This window comes from Arachis hypogaea, chromosome 6 (assembly GCF_003086295.3).
Source record: "Arachis hypogaea cultivar Tifrunner chromosome 6, arahy.Tifrunner.gnm2.J5K5, whole genome shotgun sequence".
Taxonomy (NCBI): Eukaryota; Viridiplantae; Streptophyta; class Magnoliopsida; order Fabales; family Fabaceae; genus Arachis; species Arachis hypogaea.
This window is the reverse complement of record NC_092041.1, coordinates 5,808,571-5,827,030: the sequence shown is the minus strand read 5'-3', so window position 1 is coordinate 5,827,030 and position 18,460 is coordinate 5,808,571. Positions and strand designations below refer to the sequence as shown.

At 32.3% G+C, this 18,460-nt stretch overlaps 2 protein-coding genes across 3 annotated transcripts; both read left to right on the top strand.

Moving 5' to 3' along the window:
* Positions 1–6,279: 6,279 nt before the first annotated feature.
* LOC112695586 (uncharacterized) lies at positions 6,280–10,399 on the top strand. Of its 2 annotated transcripts, none has more exons than XM_025747985.3 (8): positions 6,280–6,589; positions 7,153–7,680; positions 7,767–7,832; positions 7,931–8,097; positions 8,179–8,257; positions 8,446–8,826; positions 9,798–9,902; positions 10,022–10,399. In XM_025747985.3, the coding sequence occupies exons 1-8, from the start codon at positions 6,368–6,370 to the stop codon at positions 10,247–10,249; spliced, it is 1,776 nt and encodes a 591-aa protein (XP_025603770.1). In that variant the 5' UTR covers positions 6,280–6,367; the 3' UTR covers positions 10,250–10,399. The 2 variants fall into 2 exon arrangements, with proteins under 2 accessions (XP_025603770.1, XP_025603769.1); XM_025747984.3 differs by having other exon boundaries at positions 6,317–6,589; positions 10,013–10,399.
* A 4,758-nt stretch (positions 10,400–15,157) lies between these two features.
* Positions 15,158–17,880, top strand: LOC112695585 (laccase-12). The gene is made up of 6 exons (XM_025747983.3): positions 15,158–15,385; positions 15,479–15,630; positions 15,732–15,976; positions 16,060–16,194; positions 16,456–17,418; positions 17,521–17,880. The coding sequence occupies exons 3-6, from the start codon at positions 15,970–15,972 to the stop codon at positions 17,649–17,651; spliced, it is 1,236 nt and encodes a 411-aa protein (XP_025603768.1). The 5' UTR covers positions 15,158–15,385; positions 15,479–15,630; positions 15,732–15,969; the 3' UTR covers positions 17,652–17,880.
* Positions 17,881–18,460: the final 580 nt, after the last annotated feature.

The following is an 18,460-nucleotide window of genomic DNA, read 5'->3' as shown; positions in this document are numbered from 1 at the left end:
GGTGACATGTCACAGTTAACCTGACACGTCACCACATTAACCGGATCAAACGGTTTTGGGGACGTATTTGGGGGATATCTGAGAACCTCAGGGTCAAAATCTTAGTTAAATTTTGTGGGGGACAAAACTGTCGGATAGTAAATTTCTTGGGGACCTATTTGGGGTATTACTCAATAATTTTTTTAAAATCTCAATTTTGAAATAAGTTTTATTCAAAAAAATTTAAAAATAAATAAAAAATACTAATTAGCCATAAGAATCAGTATATTAAAATATAAATCTTTAAAAATTAGAGAAAAATATTAAAAAAATTAAAAAATTATAAAAAAAACTCAACTCGTAAAAATTATTAAATTCACAAAATAAAAATATCAAAAGAATAATAAATAAAAGCAAAAAAATAATATTATAACATTTATAAAAAATAATAAAATAAAATAATCTTCTAATAAAATTTGTGTTAAAAATTTAAATTTTAAACAAATTAAGAAATTGGTATTTCGAATGTTGGTGATCTATCGAGCTTATAGCAACTCCTAATACCGATGAGTTACTTGATTGGAAGAGTTATATGTTGACTTGAGTTGAATATCATGTGTGGGAACACCTACAAAAAATGCTTCATATTTAAATCAAAAGCGAATCTTAATAATATGATAAGAAAAAGTAAAAAATAAGTAAAAAACAGATAATCCTCCTGTGTGTTATTTTAGTTGTTTATATAGAGTGAGAGTCCATTGTGGTATTTTTGAATTACGCTGAGATCCTCAGTGAGTTCCGTGCATATCGCTATGTAAATTATTTTTATTGAGTTATAATTGTTATTTAACTTGAAACTTATTATGTGTCCAAGCCTATCATTTCTATTGCGAAGGTATGATGTACATATGAATTGTCTGTGTGTCAACGGCTTTGCCTCTGTTCTAATTGTTTTTTGTTTGGTTTTTGTGATTTTGCCTGGATCTTTTGTTATCTTTTTAGTAGCTTTCATGTTGTTTCAGCTACCTCCTCTTCGTAGCCTTCTTTATGTTTCTTCTATATCTAAACTTGTTTTCCTTTCTTGCTTATTTTCCATTTGTATTGCTAGGCCCTACTCCATCCTTTCTAAGCCTTCTTTGTCTTTGAATAATTATCCAAGACACAAAATTGTCCTCTTGAATCATGATTTGTTTGCAAAGATCTTTTGCTATTGCTGTAGCTTCCTTTCTTCTTTATGTTTTTCCAGCACCTTTTTGAGTGTCCTTTTCTTCATTTCAAGTTGTATCTTCTCTGGTGCCTTCATCTTTGTTGGTAGTTTTTAGCTTTTCTTTTTAGATTAGGCAGTGTTTTTGTTCGTGATTAATTCTTCCACACAAATTTAGTGAATACCATCATATTTATAATACTCTACCACAAAAAACTTTACGTTATAATTGTAAATTAGAAGTAGTGAAGTATTACGACTCCTAAAGACAAATACATACTTAATACTTGGAGGATAATAATATAATTAGGAGTTTGTGAAGGAAAGATAAACAAAAACGACAAACATTATCAAACACAAAACGTTAAAATAAGAAGCGTCGAATACAAGAGCTATATATATATATATATATATATATATATATATATATATATATATATATTCCGCAATAGAATACATAAAAGTCACTAGTCTCGACCCACCAAAAAGGGCCGGCTAGAATATTACAAACCAAAAAATATATAAAATACAATTTTGTTTCTCCAAATTAAAAACCTCTAAGAGGAATATACAATAATATTTTTAAAAGTGAAAAAAATGCTAAACACAAAATAAGTATCATCAAAAGCTTTTTTTACTTTGCCAAAAGAATCTTGCACACTCAATGAAGTGTGTCACGCCCTATATCTGAAAAACTAAAAATCTACGACGGGTGAGAATTCATAGGATTTTAATAGGGTAATAGTTTTAAATAAAGACTATATAAAGAGAGATGAACCTATTAGACAATCCTAACCTGCAGATTCAAAAAAGTTCCAACCTAGGGTTTAAACTAATCCAAATAGGGTTAATATACTAAGTTTCGGTTCTATCAATTTTCTCTAGCTTCAATCATTTCAATATATCATCATTTTTATCCTCTGTGCTATATTTTCTCAGTGCAATATTCAGTTTAATATCCAATTCAATAGTAATTATTTTAAATACAAGGCAAAATGCAAGAACCACAATTAAAGCACAATTAAGCAAGTAATACATCTAACAATTAAGCAGGATATACAATTAGGCAAACCAAAGACAATTAGGCACACTCATACAATGGCAAATAAATGCACATAATGCATGCATGTCCTACTGGTCATTAGCTCAAGTGTCGGTTATTATGCCAAACCCGACACAAAATTCAGCTGGCAACTCCCGAATCGGTCTCTCCGTGCGCATCCCAAAAGGAATTAAATCATGGTACCATTATCTCAACGGATAGTATCGTCTTACATTTTTCTGGAGGTATAAACCGTGCCAAAAATAACGAAGAATGTCATCTCACCTTGCAACCCGAGAGAATGTGGGCAGGATAAAACTATCATCCCCACATCATACCGCAACCATGAACAAGTGGGATGGAACTACTGCCCTTGCCCGGTGCATGTGACAAATCAATACGCAAACGGGACAAAATCCACTATTTTACCACGCAAACGAGACAAACCCACGACCTTGCCACATAAGCGGGACAAACCTTCGACCTTGCCAATTCTTCCATCAAAATCATTAACTCAAATCAATTTCATAAGTTATCGTCTTCATTAACCCTAATTCTTTATCAATATATCAACTTCGTTATCTCGTGAGCAGAATAGTACCACTGTCCTTACCGTGGGTAGGATGAACCATCATCCCCACAATATTTTCATCCGGTTAACCAAGTATTTATCCGAAAATTCATCATTTTAATTCTTTAGATTTACCCACACTCTATTTAGAGTTTAAAATTTGGTTATCGGGTGTCATATGGGGGTTATAGGAGGTACAAGTTTTTGCAAAGGCTAAACAATAAAAAAATATATTTTTTACAGAAAACAGGACATGTGCGCATACACAGACTAGCAAACATCCCAGATTGGTGCGTACGCACCACCCTGTACGTGCGCACAAGCTTGCAAACATTCTTTGTCTCTGCGCACGTCCCTATGAGCCTGCACACTAGCAATTTTTCTGGTTTGCTGCGAAATTTGAAATTTTTAATTTTTGATACCAATTTTTAAATTTCTATAATTTTTGCTACAAAATTTTTTTTTCTTCGTTCTTAGAATATTTTAAAGTACTCGTCACCAATTTTATTCAAGAGAAGTTTCACTCAAATTTAAACTCTAAACGCTAAGTTATGACCCATTGAAATTGGCTAAAAAAAAATTTTTACCAAAATTTTCTACATAACTCAAATTCACCATTTCTCAATTCCACCTCTTTTTAACACCAACATTAACCAATTTTTTAGACATCATCTACACTCACTCATTAATCCCAACCCACATCCTAGCCATTCAAGACCCAATCAACCAATTCCAATTCAATTTCATAGTTCCTTACTATTATTCATTCACAATAATAACCACAATACAATTTAATCTTTTCAATATCTCAATTGAGACTTATAAAAAATGTACCTCACCTAATCATAGCTTCCAACCCAAATTTTCATATTAATAGCCATAATAGTCAACAAACCACAATTTATATCTAAATTTAATCATACATATATATATATATTGCTCATTAAGACTCAAATTCTCAAAATCATGTCGCAACACATCATCACTCAACCATCAACCAACATTAATTATTCACACTAAATCATCAATATTAACCACATCAATTTTTTCCAATTCATTACTAACCTATTGTCATCTAGTCTAAGGTTTCACATAATGTTATATAATGTTTATCTGAAACTAAGACCCATACATTCGTTGACGGCGGTTTCCAAATCCTTTAAATCTCCTCTCGGATCACACCTAAACTTTAATCAACGCAACCAAACCTCACCGGATCCTCTTCCAATCAAGTGCGCACCCTAATCCGCACCAAAACTATCAAGCAACTCTACTTAATCTAATTAAACAATTTTTCACACTTTTAAGCTAGGGTTTCACACATTAGGGAAAAATAAAGGAAAAGAGTTCTTTTACCTTGTACCACGTAATCTTAGGTTAAAACTCTGCTAGACTCGAGATTAAGCTTTTCCTAAACGTCAAAATCACAAATTTTCAATATCTCAAACTCCAAACTCGAAAATAGAGATAAATGGAGAAATAAGATAAGATTCTTAAGATTTGTAAAAAAAGTGAATTTGTACGGTGAAGTGAATAGTGCTAGGGTTCTATCTTCTCTTCTCTCTATGTCTCGAGCTCTCCTCTCTCTGTGAAATTTATGATTTTTGTGAAGGGGATGAGTCATGCCCTTATCCTTTAAGTGAATGGACAATTTCATAATTTTTGTCCTTTGACTCCACTTAGAACTTAAATCTTTAAAATAAGTGTTTCAATTTTTATTCTAAATATTTTCTGATCAATCATACATTTTTACTTTTATCATACACAGTACCGGACAAATTTAAACTTATACAATTAATTATAACGATAGTACGCATTTTTTCATAATCACTTATATTTTCACACTCTAATTAATTTTCTAAGTTAAATTTTTACTGATAAATTTTTAAATTATAATTTTAATTTTTTTTAATTCTTTTAACTCATTTTAAATTGATTAATTATTTATTATTATTTGAGTTTTACAATATTTTACTTGGTAAAGCTTTTCATTTATCATGTATCGTCCTAGCACAGGCTTTGTTACATCAACTTCAACGCAAAGCCTAGCAAACTTCGTTCTACATAGGTGTGATATGTTGTAGTCAATTTTGCATATTTTGCCTACCAAATCTCCTATTTTCCTTGAGATTCTTTCGTTATACAGCTCGGGAGTGCTGGTAATCTGATCCATGCTTTAATTTTGTCAATGGAAGTAAGAAGCGGATTGAAATCTGATTTCTATAACCTGACAGCTAGGTAGTGATCATAGATTTTCTATGGGCCATCAAGGAGGGCATGGTTCATATCATAATATCTATTCCTCCAAATCTGCCCCATATTGTTTTCAGTCTTCTCTTCAATCATAATATCAGATTGTTTGTCTTGTTTACTTTCTCTGTCAGTTTCTGTTTCAGGTACTTCATCTGCGTTGCTCATATTCTCTTCTTCCTTTGCATTCTCGGAAACATCCTTGGAGGCTGATGCTCCACATGTGACCATACCTGCTCCGTTTTCGGGATTCATCTAGTCTTCTTCTCGAGGAACAAGGCCAGCTGATTCTGTTCCTGAAAAGCCTTCTTTACCTTTTTGATGCTTCTCTGGATCCGGCCTTCCACTACTGGAAAATTCTCGCTGGAAACGTCTAATAGTACCGAGAGAAAAAACTTCGACGACTATTTTTTAGAATGATAACTAAGGCTTTCAACTAAATCGGTCACCATAATCGTTCATTATCAACATTTCTTTTAAAACACCATTATCAACTTCAAAATCTTGAATAGTCTCCGTGTTTCAAGCACGTATAAATCGTGATCGGCCTAGACCAATATATACACCTCGTAGTGCTAAGGCCCAAACTCTTCACTTCCGACTGGGAGAATAAATTTCATACTTTTTTTTTTGTAGTGGATTTCAAATAATTTTTTGAAAACAAAAAGTTAAAAGACTAATAGAATTTATTTTTTTAATTAATATTTTTAGTTGTCAGTCTAATTTTTTTAATTTAATAATTTATTTTTAATTCATATTTTTAAATATTGTGGTTAACTGCTAATAAAAAATATTTTTTAATTATCAATTACGTATAAAAAATATTTTTATATAAAGAGCTATCGAAATTTAATCTAGAAGTAAAAATTATTTTGTGGACTAAAAACCAAATGGCATTAAAAATAAATAAAATCAAATTTTTTCTTATGTTCAAAATTAAGTCCACTGAGAAAAAAAAATCCAGACCTCCACGAATTATTAAATATTCACTCTAGTTTTTTAAAATCTAAGCATGCAAGTTACCCAAAAGAAAAATACTTGCAATGGCAGTGTACAATGTGTCGTCTACAATAGCATTAATATGGTTGGTCGTTGTAGAAGGAAAAAAAAGGTTTGTTTAATTGGTTTCACTAGAGCCATGGTTGCTGTTTGTTGGCACAGTGATTTGGACTTGAAAGCACCCATCTTTTCATGTCTTACTGATATTGATATTTGACAGTTGATACATCATTTGGCTTGTTAATGTCCCTCTTTGAAAATCTCTTCTTTTTTTTTTTTCTCAATCTTTATCACATTACCACTGTTTCTTCATCTTTGTCATATGTCAAGCACTGTGCTCAAGCAATCCAATACAACAAAGTTTTTAAATTATAAAACCAGTAACCACACTCTCAAGATGCATAGAACGTTGGGCTCTTTGGTAGCTGAAGTTGCAGGGAAGATGAAAGCAATGTGGTTATGTCCAAAGGTTTCGGGTTTTGATCCTTCTGAAAGATGGGGTCACTCTGCTTGCTTCTTCAATGGCCTTATGTATGTCTTTGGGGTATGACTAAAATCAAAACTCCCTTTTGTTGAAAACAAAAATATAATTCAAATTAATAAATAAGCTTTTTAGTTACATGTAATGGTGTTTTGACTAATTTGGAGCTCTGTTTTCTATTAACCTGGACATGTTTTTTGACTAATTTTGTTGGTTGCAGTGTACTCGTTGAATTTCATGAGTTCTTAGTACTTCTCTCTCAAATTCCCTGTGTTATTTGCTATCTATGGCTAGGAACCAAAGCACTTTCTTCTCTGAATTTTAGTATTTCCCTTAAATCTTTCTTACCACGTGGTTTTTTCCCCTAGAGAGAATAAACTGAATTAATTTTACATTTCTGCAATTAGTTGAACAATACATGCTCAGATGTAATTACCATCACTTTTCTTCTTTCTTAATATAGTAATTAAAATTTTAAATTCTCATCTTCTCCCTGCCTTACAAAACATACACTTAACAAAGAAAATAACATTTTTCCCCTTCTTGAACTTGTTAAGAACAACCATAATAAAGAGATAATGATAATATCACTAAATATTATAAGATGTTTTGTGTCCAAATTTCAGGGCTGTTGTGGAGGGATGCATTTCAGTGATGTTCTCACTTTGGACCTTGATAAAATGGTTTGGAGGAAGGTCGCAACCACAGGCGAAAATCCAGGTCCTAGGGACAGCCATAGTGCTGTTATTGTAGGCCATAAGATGATAGTGTTTGGTGGCAGCAATGGATTCAAGAAGGTGAATCATATTCATATTCTTGATCTTGTCACCAAAGTTTGGGTTAGTCCTGAATGCAAAGGGACACCTCCTTCGCCCCGGGAGAGCCACACGGCCGTGCTCGTTGGCGGCTATAGACTAGTGATCTTTGGTGGTAGTGGGGAAGGCAGAGCAAACTATTTGAATGATTTGCACATTCTTGAACTAGGAACCATGAGATGGACTTGCCCTGAGTTGAAAGGTGAATTTCCTGTCCCTAGGGACAGTCATAGTACCATTGCCATTGGGAACAAGCTTATTGTATATGGTGGAGATTCAGGTTATCAGTACCATGGAAACATTGATATTCTTGATATGGAAACAATGACTTGGTCCAAAGTATGTATAGTTCTTAACTTTTATGTTGGAATTGCTAATAATTTTTTCGAAATTCGAACAATTAAAGATCAAATTTCATATGACAGTTGAGAATTCAAGGTTCTTCACCTGGAGTCAGGGCAGGTCATGCTGCAGTAAACATTGGAACCAAGGCAGATTTCCATTAATTGCATGATATTGATTTTCATTTTGTGGAACTCTTTATAGTTTAATTTGTCATGGATTTTTCTAAACTCTCCATGATATTCAGGTCTATATCATTGGAGGGGTTGGAGAAAAACGTTACTATAATGACATTTGGATCTTTGATATATGCACTTGTTCATGGACTCAACTCTATATAACTGGTCAAAAACCACAAGGGCGATTTTCTCATACTGCTGTTGTTATAGACATGGATATTGTCATCTATGGCGGGTGAATTTCTCTTCTCTCCATTGCGAAAATGTTGGTCTCTTTGTCGATTTCAATTCACGGCTTAACCTTGTCTGATTACAGGTGTGGTGAAGATGAAAATCCTCTCAATGAATTGTTAGTTTTGCAGCATGAAGCAGAGCCAAATCCACGTTACAACGCGGTACATATAGAAGTTTTTTTTTTTTTTTTTAACCAAAGATAGGAGACTTGAACCCGCAACCTCTTAATTGAGTATGGGGGAGACTATGCCATTTGAGCTATTACTCATTGACCGGTACATATAGAAGTTAATGTAGCAATTATTGGCATAATGTGAAAGAACTAACAATGTGTTTTGTTTTGCATCAGAAAACTATGTTGATGGGGTCTAATGTGAAAGAAGGAGGAGCTTATGACTTTGATTCAGGTACTTCACAACAGAAGAGGAGGAGAGTTTCTACTACGAAGGTTTGGGATGTTGATTCTGAACAAGAAGAACACTCTCTTTCACTATCACAGCATTCATCACCATCTCAATCTGATCAAGAACAGACTCTTGGTCAAAGATCAAATGCTTCTGTCACCGATTCGCAGCAGCGTCTTCTGTTCAAACAGATGAATCAAACACCAACCAATTGTCCATACACCAATGACTTGAGTAACAAGAAATCTATGAAGGATATCACTCAGGGAAATCCACAAAATCTTCCTTCTCTAGTTAATCAGCCAAAGCAAGAACAGTGCCACCTGGTGAATTATTTTCTAATTTCGCTTCATGTAGACTATTTATCTGTAACCAAAATCAACTACTGAAATCAGTCACCAATATAAAATAAATATTAAAATACAAATACACATTTAAAATATATTAAATCACACATATATTTATACATAAATCTATTGGTATCTAATTTTAATAATTAATTTTGATGTACAAATAATATTTTTAATTTAGCTAACATGTGTTTTAAGTTATCTATTAAGATTATTTAATTAAAAATTTTTAATTTTTTATTTTAATAAATATATAACAAATATATTAAAAAAATTTTAACTGATATATAATCTTAACGTAATAAAAAAACGAATATTAACTAAAAAGAAGTGTTAGGGCCAACAATTTTTGTGTTTTGATCAATAGTATTTTTAATGGTATGAAATTACATCCAATGATAAGAAATGATTCACTTTCTTTTGATGGTTAAGTACTGGCCACAAAACGAATTTTTTATTTTTAATATTGGAGTGGTAGTGGTGTTTTTCTTAAATGTGGATTATTGGAGTGTTATATTTAAATGTGGGATCGTTTAACTAGAGAAGCAGAAATCGGTGTCAGGGATTTGTGAGATGTACACAAATCGGTGCCAGGGATTTGTGAAAGGTACACAAATCTGTGCCAATGATTTGTGTAGGTATACAAATCGGTGCCAGGGATTTGTGATTGGTACACAAATCGGTGCCAGGGATTTGTGTTAAAAAAAATTAAAAAATTTTAAATATAGAAATCCGTGCCAGGGATTTGTGTATTTTCACGGTTTTAAAAAATACCAAAAATTATCATATTAAAGTATATCACCATTTTTACTTCCATAACAAAAAAAAATTAGCCCCACAAAACACAAAAATTGGTGGCCTAGACTTTCTCTTAACTAAATTCTTTTTTAATTTATAGTTACTTATTATTTATTTATTTATTTTTCACGATGGGTTCAAATTACAAGATTGGTGCTGAAGTTCGAGGTAAAATAGATGGAGCCTTTGACTCAGGGTTACTCATGACTGCATCCGTGAATGGAGAGATTTTCAGAGGGGTCTTATTTGCTCCGGTATGCTTCCATAATATTAGTCTCTGTCACCTTTTGATTTCAGATTTTTCTTAATAATTTAAACAAATGGAATAATAGAAAAAGTAAAGTGATCATGTAATGAATGTTAGATGCAGCAGGCAGTAAAGGTGGTTGAAACAAATTGCTCTCTAACTACTCAAACTCAACCACCATTTGTGAACTCCAACTCAGATCATTCCCCACAAATCAGGCGAGGCGCTCGTTCGTCGATACTATTCAAGGAGCATAGAGCAAGTCAGAGTGATCTTGAAGGGTTGCTTTTGACACTTGGAGGACCTGCTAGCGCAAATAATCCTGAGGAGGTAGATTATTTAGGAAGCAAATAAATAAGCTTTGATTTGTGTGTTTTTGATTTGCATCAGTTGTCAGTATAATCTGTTTCCCAATTAACCAAACTGTGATGCTTATGAATAAGATAGTTAAGGAGGATTATTATTGCACAGTGGTGATTTTTATGGCGTGGTTATGTTGAATTAAAATGATAAATCTTAAACCCTAAATGACCAAGTATATGTGTAGGTATGTAAGGGTGCAAATGAATTAACTGGAACTAAAAAAAAATGATAAAATGAACCGAAACTGTGAGATGCTGTGATGTATATTATATGGTGCAATGATAAGTGGTACGGTGGTTGTTGCGTCAAACTTGGTATCCGTCAAATATGGAGCTACACAGTAGTAACGTGGATTATTATATTAAAAAAATAGTTGCATGGTGGTCTCTGCTTGCCTAACCTATTATAAGGAAGAAGATGGAACAGTGTCAAGCCTGAAAAGGCACTTATAATGGCACAAAAGTAGAGAGGTCAAAACACATACTACATGCTTAGCTTATATTGCACATGCATGTCCTGTGTGGCACAGTCATTGATTCTCTTCTGTAGTTCTGTTTTTGAGTCACTCGTACCAGTGTTCTAAGTTCTAACCATACTATCAATAATATTTGTTAGTAATTTTATAACCAATAATAAGGGTTTCTAAAAGAAGATTTTATTATCTTTTGTGAAATACAAAAATTCCTATTTTTTAATATTTAAAAATGAATGAATTATTTATTTTATTATTTTTTTATTTTTTTTAATTATTATAAAATGATAAGGATTATACTGAATAAGGTTTACCGAAACTAGGTAGAATAGGTCAGTAGGATGTTAGAAAAAAATAGAAAAAATGGTTCCGTGTATTGCGCGGGACGCTGTGATGTGAGAGTAAAGAAGGGGGTCTGGATAGTGGATAGTAGTAAAGACAGACGACAAAAACATAACCCATGGACAGTACAAATTTAAATGAAAAGACTGATTGGATTGATTGAGTGAATGTGTGTTATTAAAAGATTGACCATTGAGTGGAGCGGGGCCATGTGCTGATGTGCTTCACCATTGGCCCCTGAAATGATAACACACCTGCAATCAATCAATCATACACTAGCTATGTTCCTCTCTCTCTCCACTAGCGTGGGCCGATTGCTCTGCATGGGTATGGGTATCATGGGCCTCAGCCCAACCGCTTCATGTCAGTTCCAGTTTAGAACGAGTTTGACGCTGACAAAAAAAATAAAAAAACGAGTTTCACGATTCAGTTCATGACTTCATGCATGAAGTTGTAGCATGCAGCTGGGACACTTTTTCCCTTGGTATCGAGTTTTTTTTTTTTTGGTGACTCCTTGGTATCGAGTTTACGAACATATAAATCGTAATTAAATATACGAAAATGTTTGATAACTAAGTTAAATTTATTTTATTTAGTATTTATTAATTATTGTAATATTAATCAATGAATATTATAATAATTAATGAATATTAAATAAAATAAATTTTAATTATTTTTTATTTTTTTAAAATTATCGTTCAATATAAAGCTAATGACTATATTATGGAAAGGGTAATACTAGAGTACAATACTTGTATTAAAATAAAATATTCGTATTGATTCAAATTAAATGAAAGACAAATTAATAAAAAAATATTGACAATCTAAAATGAGGTATTTTCTACCATACTTAATTTTATAATTATATAATATAGATATAAAATATAAAATCCACTTTTTTTTCCCCTAAGGTTTTAGACAAATTAAGCATAAGTTTGTTAGGCAGCATAAAATTTTTCCTAAAATTATTTATTAACAAAAAATGTATGCTCGTTCGTCTTTCATCGTTGTTCATGACTCAGACTGACTAGCAAGTTACGAAAATCTATTGCCATGACATTTTGACGATCGATAGGCTACTGATCTATAGGAACTTGCCAGAAATAGCTATCTGCACGACAAAGTTATATTGTATATGTAAGCTAACTCTTCCTTCAGGTGAAGTTTGTCGCATACAAATGAATTAAACGTCCAGAATGTTTGTTGGTAAAGACCTAAAGGGTAGTAGCATATAAGATATAACTAAGAATGATAGAGAACTAACTTACTCTTGGACTTCCGTTTCCAGTAACTGGAAACAATATATAATAATACTTCAATCTCAAGCACCTACTACATGCATGCCTTCAATTCCATATCCAACCTTAATTACTCCAATAATGATAATGTTTGATGATGTATGGCTTTCATTATGTCAAAAATAACATAATGTTAAATTGTTAATTGTACATTAAATCAGTCCCTATTAAAATTAATTTTTTTTTACTAAAAATAGAAAGACTCTAACTCCACTCTTACGTGAATATGGAGAGATTATACGATTTGAGTTATAACTCATTGCGACTATTAAAATTAGTTATTAGTATAAAATATACATTAAAAATAAATTAAATTACATATATTTATATAAAAATATAAAATGATTAATTTTAGTAATTGATTTTAGTGGATAAATAATATTTTTGAAATTTATATTAGTTATATGAATTACACTTAATAAAATGAATACATAAACTTTTTAATTTAATTAATTTAGTGAGCATATGAAGTAGATTATCTACCTTCCGATCTTGGGAATAAATTTGATTCAAATGAAGTAAGATTAGCATTAAAGTATGATGAATTAAGTAGGGCCAATGGTACCACATACACAACCACAATATATATATGAGCCAAAATATTTCTTCGACTCTAATTAATCTTAGCACGAACTGGAGGTATTCGTTATCAGGAACATGACCGAAGACCAAAGTGCGTAGGTGCTACGGTAGAGTTCATACACAGATATACGCTCTACCTAGCTTCTTCGTAGTACATTCATCATTTCTTGGACCGACCTTAGGGGATGATGCGTATTCAGTTCACATGTCAAATCTCTTGGCCCACGCTCTATCCACGTCTATCAATCAATTACAAGATTATTCATATCATACTAGGCCTGTTTAATGAGCCCTACTGTAATGCAGTAAAGATCACAGATATGAGATATGTTCAAATTTATTTTCTCGCTCAAATGGCCAAATCTGATTAATGCATGTATGTTAACATTACTGTTGGGAATAATGGAAAACATTGAGAAAGATGATAAATGATTGTACTGTTTGGTGATGAAAATTCAGGTGAAAATGACTTCACATGAAGTTGATACCTTAGATTTATTAGATAAAAATTTAATTAAATCAGTCAAATTATCTAACGACTCTCAGATTGAAATCGACTGCAAGAGTTTCCACCCTGTTTGGTATGGCTGCATTACTACATTACTATATTATATAATTTATTTTTTTTACCATCATTTAATTATTAATTTAATTTTTTTAGTTTAATTTTTTTAATCTAGTCATTCAATTCTATATACTTTATTTTATATTTTTAAATATTAATAATTAACTAATAACAAAAATAATAAATTTTAATAATACTCTAACATTTCTCTAATATTATGATATTTACATACATACGAAGTTTTATGATAGTTCCATTGAATTGAATAAAGAAATATGAGTATCTTAAAGGTTGCAAATTAAAGCATTAGGTGATTTCAATATCAGAAGAATAAAATAAAAGGAAGTGCTCTGGGGGTTAATAGTTAAAAGACCTAGTTATTTTTGTGCATAACCTAATTATAAATAGTTATCACACCGAGTCGATTGTATAATTGAATTTATTAGGCTTTTGAGTAATATATATGTTTTGTTTACCGTTTAAGATTTAGAATTTATAAAATATTTAATTATATTTATTTTTTATAATTATTCACATAATTAATATAAAAAATAATTATATTTGTTATGTAATTAAATGTAATTGTAAATTATAATGCATCAAAATTTAATTATATGCCTTATTTTCAGTTCTATGTGAAATTTTATGTGAGTCACTTGAGTATATATCATTATGTGAGAATTTCTTTGATGTAATTTGTACTCCACTTTTTATGACTTATGAATAATTGATAGTTTAGGCGATCAATAAATTATGAAGGAAAAAAAAATATAATTTAATTACTTCAACTATGATGTCAAATTCGGTTGAAATGAAATGTGGTGTGTAAAGATAGATCGAACAAATGTTTTAGATTTGTTATTACTTGAGCCACATGGTAAGTTGGTAACTCCAAGCCAAGTAGTTTTCAACTTTTATTTTTTCCTGATATAATTTATTAATAATAAGGAAATTTAACAAATCACCCTTATCACTGTCATTCTTTTTATTGCTTTAAAGAAAGGCAGGTCAAGTGTCTTATTCTGGCGTCTCGGGTGTGAAATTTATCTCTTGCTGCAAGAAATATTAGTCACCAACTAAGTTACATAATAATCCTATGGCAGTAAATATTTGAACTCCATCGTTATGATTTCTGACATGATTGTATGGTTATCATGAACATAATTATAATGAGCATATCTAAAAGGAGGATAATTAAATGTAAAGCAGTAAATTAAAGCGCTGGATATGGGTTTATTACACAGCATTGATTAAAATTAAACTAGATTTTCATTAGAAAATGTAGTATGTGTTTTATTACTTAGGTTATATATAAGAGTTGAAATATTATTTCCTATCATGTATTTGTTTGGTAATGCATACTTAGACAACATGATTAACATATAAAAAGAAGGTACTTAATTGATTTTAACTCGTGTAGAAGAAGTCTTTGGTCAAATAGTTAGCTCTCACATATAAGAAGTCACTATAGGAGAATGTTATATGGATTGTGAAAATGATTGATCAGATCAAAAGGAGGATTTAGCCAATTAAATTGACTTTTACAACACTCCAATTAGTGTTATTGTTAGTAAACTGGGCCAGTAGCCACATTGTTGAGACATATAGTTACCTAATCAACCAAACACTATTTTGTGTCTATATAAATTGGAGGCTGTTGCCTCTAACAATGCAACCCACTTCAAGTTTTTTAGTAATTATAAGTGCCATAGTAAGAGTTGAAAAAAATTACATTTGAAATGGGTGCTTTAATTTTTCATCCAGCTGCAATATTTGGAGCTTTGGTGGTGGCTATAAGCTCAATTGGTTTCTTCCCTAGTGTTGTGATTGCATATCCTGGACCCATTACAAGGCACTACACATTTGATGTATGTATAATAAGTGCTCCAATAATAGTTAAATTTTTTCTTTCTTTCACAAGCATTAAATTTTTTTTTCTATGTTTGATTTGATTTTCACAGGTAAGGTTGCAAAATGTGACAAGGTTGTGCCACACAAAGGCCATGGTGACAGTTAATGGAAGTTTCCCGGGGCCTCCCATCTATGCTAGAGAGGGAGATCGATTAGTAATTAAAGTGATCAATAATGTGAAGAATAATGTCAGCCTTCACTGGTATAAAGAAATGCATTGCAAGAAATAATTATAAGAAAGTGAAAATTTCTCTTATATATATTAAGCTAACAAGATTAGTGAATGTTGGATATTGATGATAGGCATGGAATTAGACAAGTTCAAAGCCAGTGGGCAGATGGACCAGCATAGATAACTCAGTGTCCGATCCAAAGAGGGCAGAGTTATGTTTACAACTTCACTTTAAATGGGCAAAGAGGGACATTCTTTTGGCATGCTCACATTACGTGGCTAAGAGCTACCCTTTATGGACCCCTTATCATCCTTCCCAAGCATAATGTTCCCTACCCTTTTGCCAAACCATACAAGGAAATTCCAATCATGTTTGGTACAAACAATCATACATAAACCCTACTCTATTACTACTCCCTTTCATCAATTCCTTATTTGCTAATAATGGGTCTCTGTTAGGTGAGTGGTGGAATTCTGATTCTGAGGCAGTAATCAACCAAGCTCTTCAGAATGGGGGTGGTCCAAATGTTTCTGATGCCTACACTCTTAATGGTTTCCCCGGCCCATTATACAACTGTTCTCAAAAACAAAATGGTAATGCATGGTCACACTTTCATAATATTTATAATATTCTTTAAGAAAAAGCTTACCACAGCAATTTTATTAAATTCTGATTTAACTCGTAAAAGAAAAGTGAGTAATCTTATACTATTAGATGAAATTTCATACCATTAAAAACATCATCGATGACTACATAACTACAAAAAATTGCTGGTCATAGCACTCCTTGTTTTTTAATAAGAATATTTATCAAAGATTTGAAGACTAAAGAGTGTGTATGTACCTTTATTATAGAAACTTTGAAGCTAAAGGTGAAGGCAGGAAAAACATATATGCTGCGACTAATCAATGCTGCACTCAATGACGAACTGTTCTTCAGCATAGCAAACCACAGCGTGACAGTTGTTGAAGCCGATGCACTTTATGTCAAACCATTCAAAACCAACATTGTAGTAATAGCACCGGGTCAAACCACAAACATTCTCCTCAAAACAAAACCACACCCTCCACACTCACGTTTTCTAATGGCAGCAAGGCCTTATTTCACCGGCACCGGAACCTTCGACAACACCACCACTGCCGGTATTCTTGAGTATTACACAACTACTACTACTACTTCAAAAGACCATAATGCCCCTGTAATAAGACCTACCCTCCCTCCCATCAATGACACTGCTTATGTTGCCAACTTCACTTCCAAATTCCGCAGTTTGGCAAATGAAAAGTTTCCAATCACAGTCCCTCAAACTGTGGACAGAAGCTTCTTCTTCACCGTAGGCCTTGGAACCAACCCGTGCCCTAAAAACCAGACCTGCCAGGGTCCTAACGGTACCAAGTTCGCGGCTTCTATGAACAACGTTTCCTTTGTACTGCCTAATACTTCGATGCTTCAGTCCTATTTCTTCAAGAAATCAAATGGGGTTTTCACTGCTGATTTCCCAACCAGTCCGTTGATCAAGTTCAATTACACAGGCACCCCACCAAACAACACCATGGTCATGGATGGAACTAAGGTGGCGGTTCTTCCGTTCAACGCTAGCGTGGAGGTGGTGCTGCAAGACACAAGCATCCTTGGAGCTGAGAGTCACCCTCTTCATCTTCATGGATACAACTTTTTCGTGGTTGGGCAAGGTTTTGGTAACTTTGATCCCAAGAAAGACCCTGCCAAGTATAACCTTGTAGATCCACAAGAAAGGAACACTATGGGAGTGCCATCTGGAGGCTGGGTAGCAATTCGTTTCTTTGCGGATAATCCAGGTAAATAAAACTCTTTTTTTTTAATATACATAAAAAAAAAAGAGAAAAGTGATAAACTATTTGTTTCATGTTCTGATATTATAGATTATATGATGTGAATAGGTGTGTGGTTTATGCACTGCCACTTTGAAGTGCACTTGAGCTGGGGTTTGAAGATGGCATGGATTGTGGAAGATGGGAAGCTCCCTAATCAAAGGTTACCTCCTCCACCGGCGGATCTTCCCAAGTGTTGATGGATATAATACTTCACGTTATTATTTTCAGCTTGCAAGATTGGATTATTCCCCACCAAATAATAGTGACTTGGGTTTTTCACTTTCTTCTTTTTTTTTTAAACTTTCTGGAAGAGATTGTTTTGGAACGGAAAGTTTTGCTTTGTATTGAGTTTGAATGCTTCGTTGAGAAGCTTCTTTCGGTTGTAATCATCTAACATTGTGCATGAGAAAATAAATCTTTCATCGATATGCTTGTCTTTCCATTCACTATTATTTAGGGAAAAGTATATTATCTCAATATATTATTTGTCAATTTATTGTTAACAATAATTAATATTAAAGATATTTCTTTTAAAAAACACATATATAAAGAGATATATTTATGAGATATATTTATAAAGACACTTTTATTATTATATACAATCATAAAAAAATATTTTTATTAAATATATTTACAAAAATACTTTTATTAAATACAGATAGAACCAAAAAATATTTTTATTAGATATATTTCATGTACTTCTTGTTCTTTTGAATTAAAACATTTTTCATTTAAGAGAGGTGAAGGATTAATGGATTTTATTCATAACTTTAAGACATAGTTAAACACTAATGATCATGAAATAAAGACATAAAACATAGATAAACACAACATAAAAACCGAAAAGCAGAAAGAAATAAGAACAAAGAATGAATCCACCTTTAGTGGCGTCTTCTTCTTGAAGGACCAACAATGTCCTTAAGCTCTTCTATGTCCCTTCCTTGCTTTTTGATCTTCTCTTATTTCATGGAGAATGATGGAGTGCTCATGATGTTCCACCCTTAAT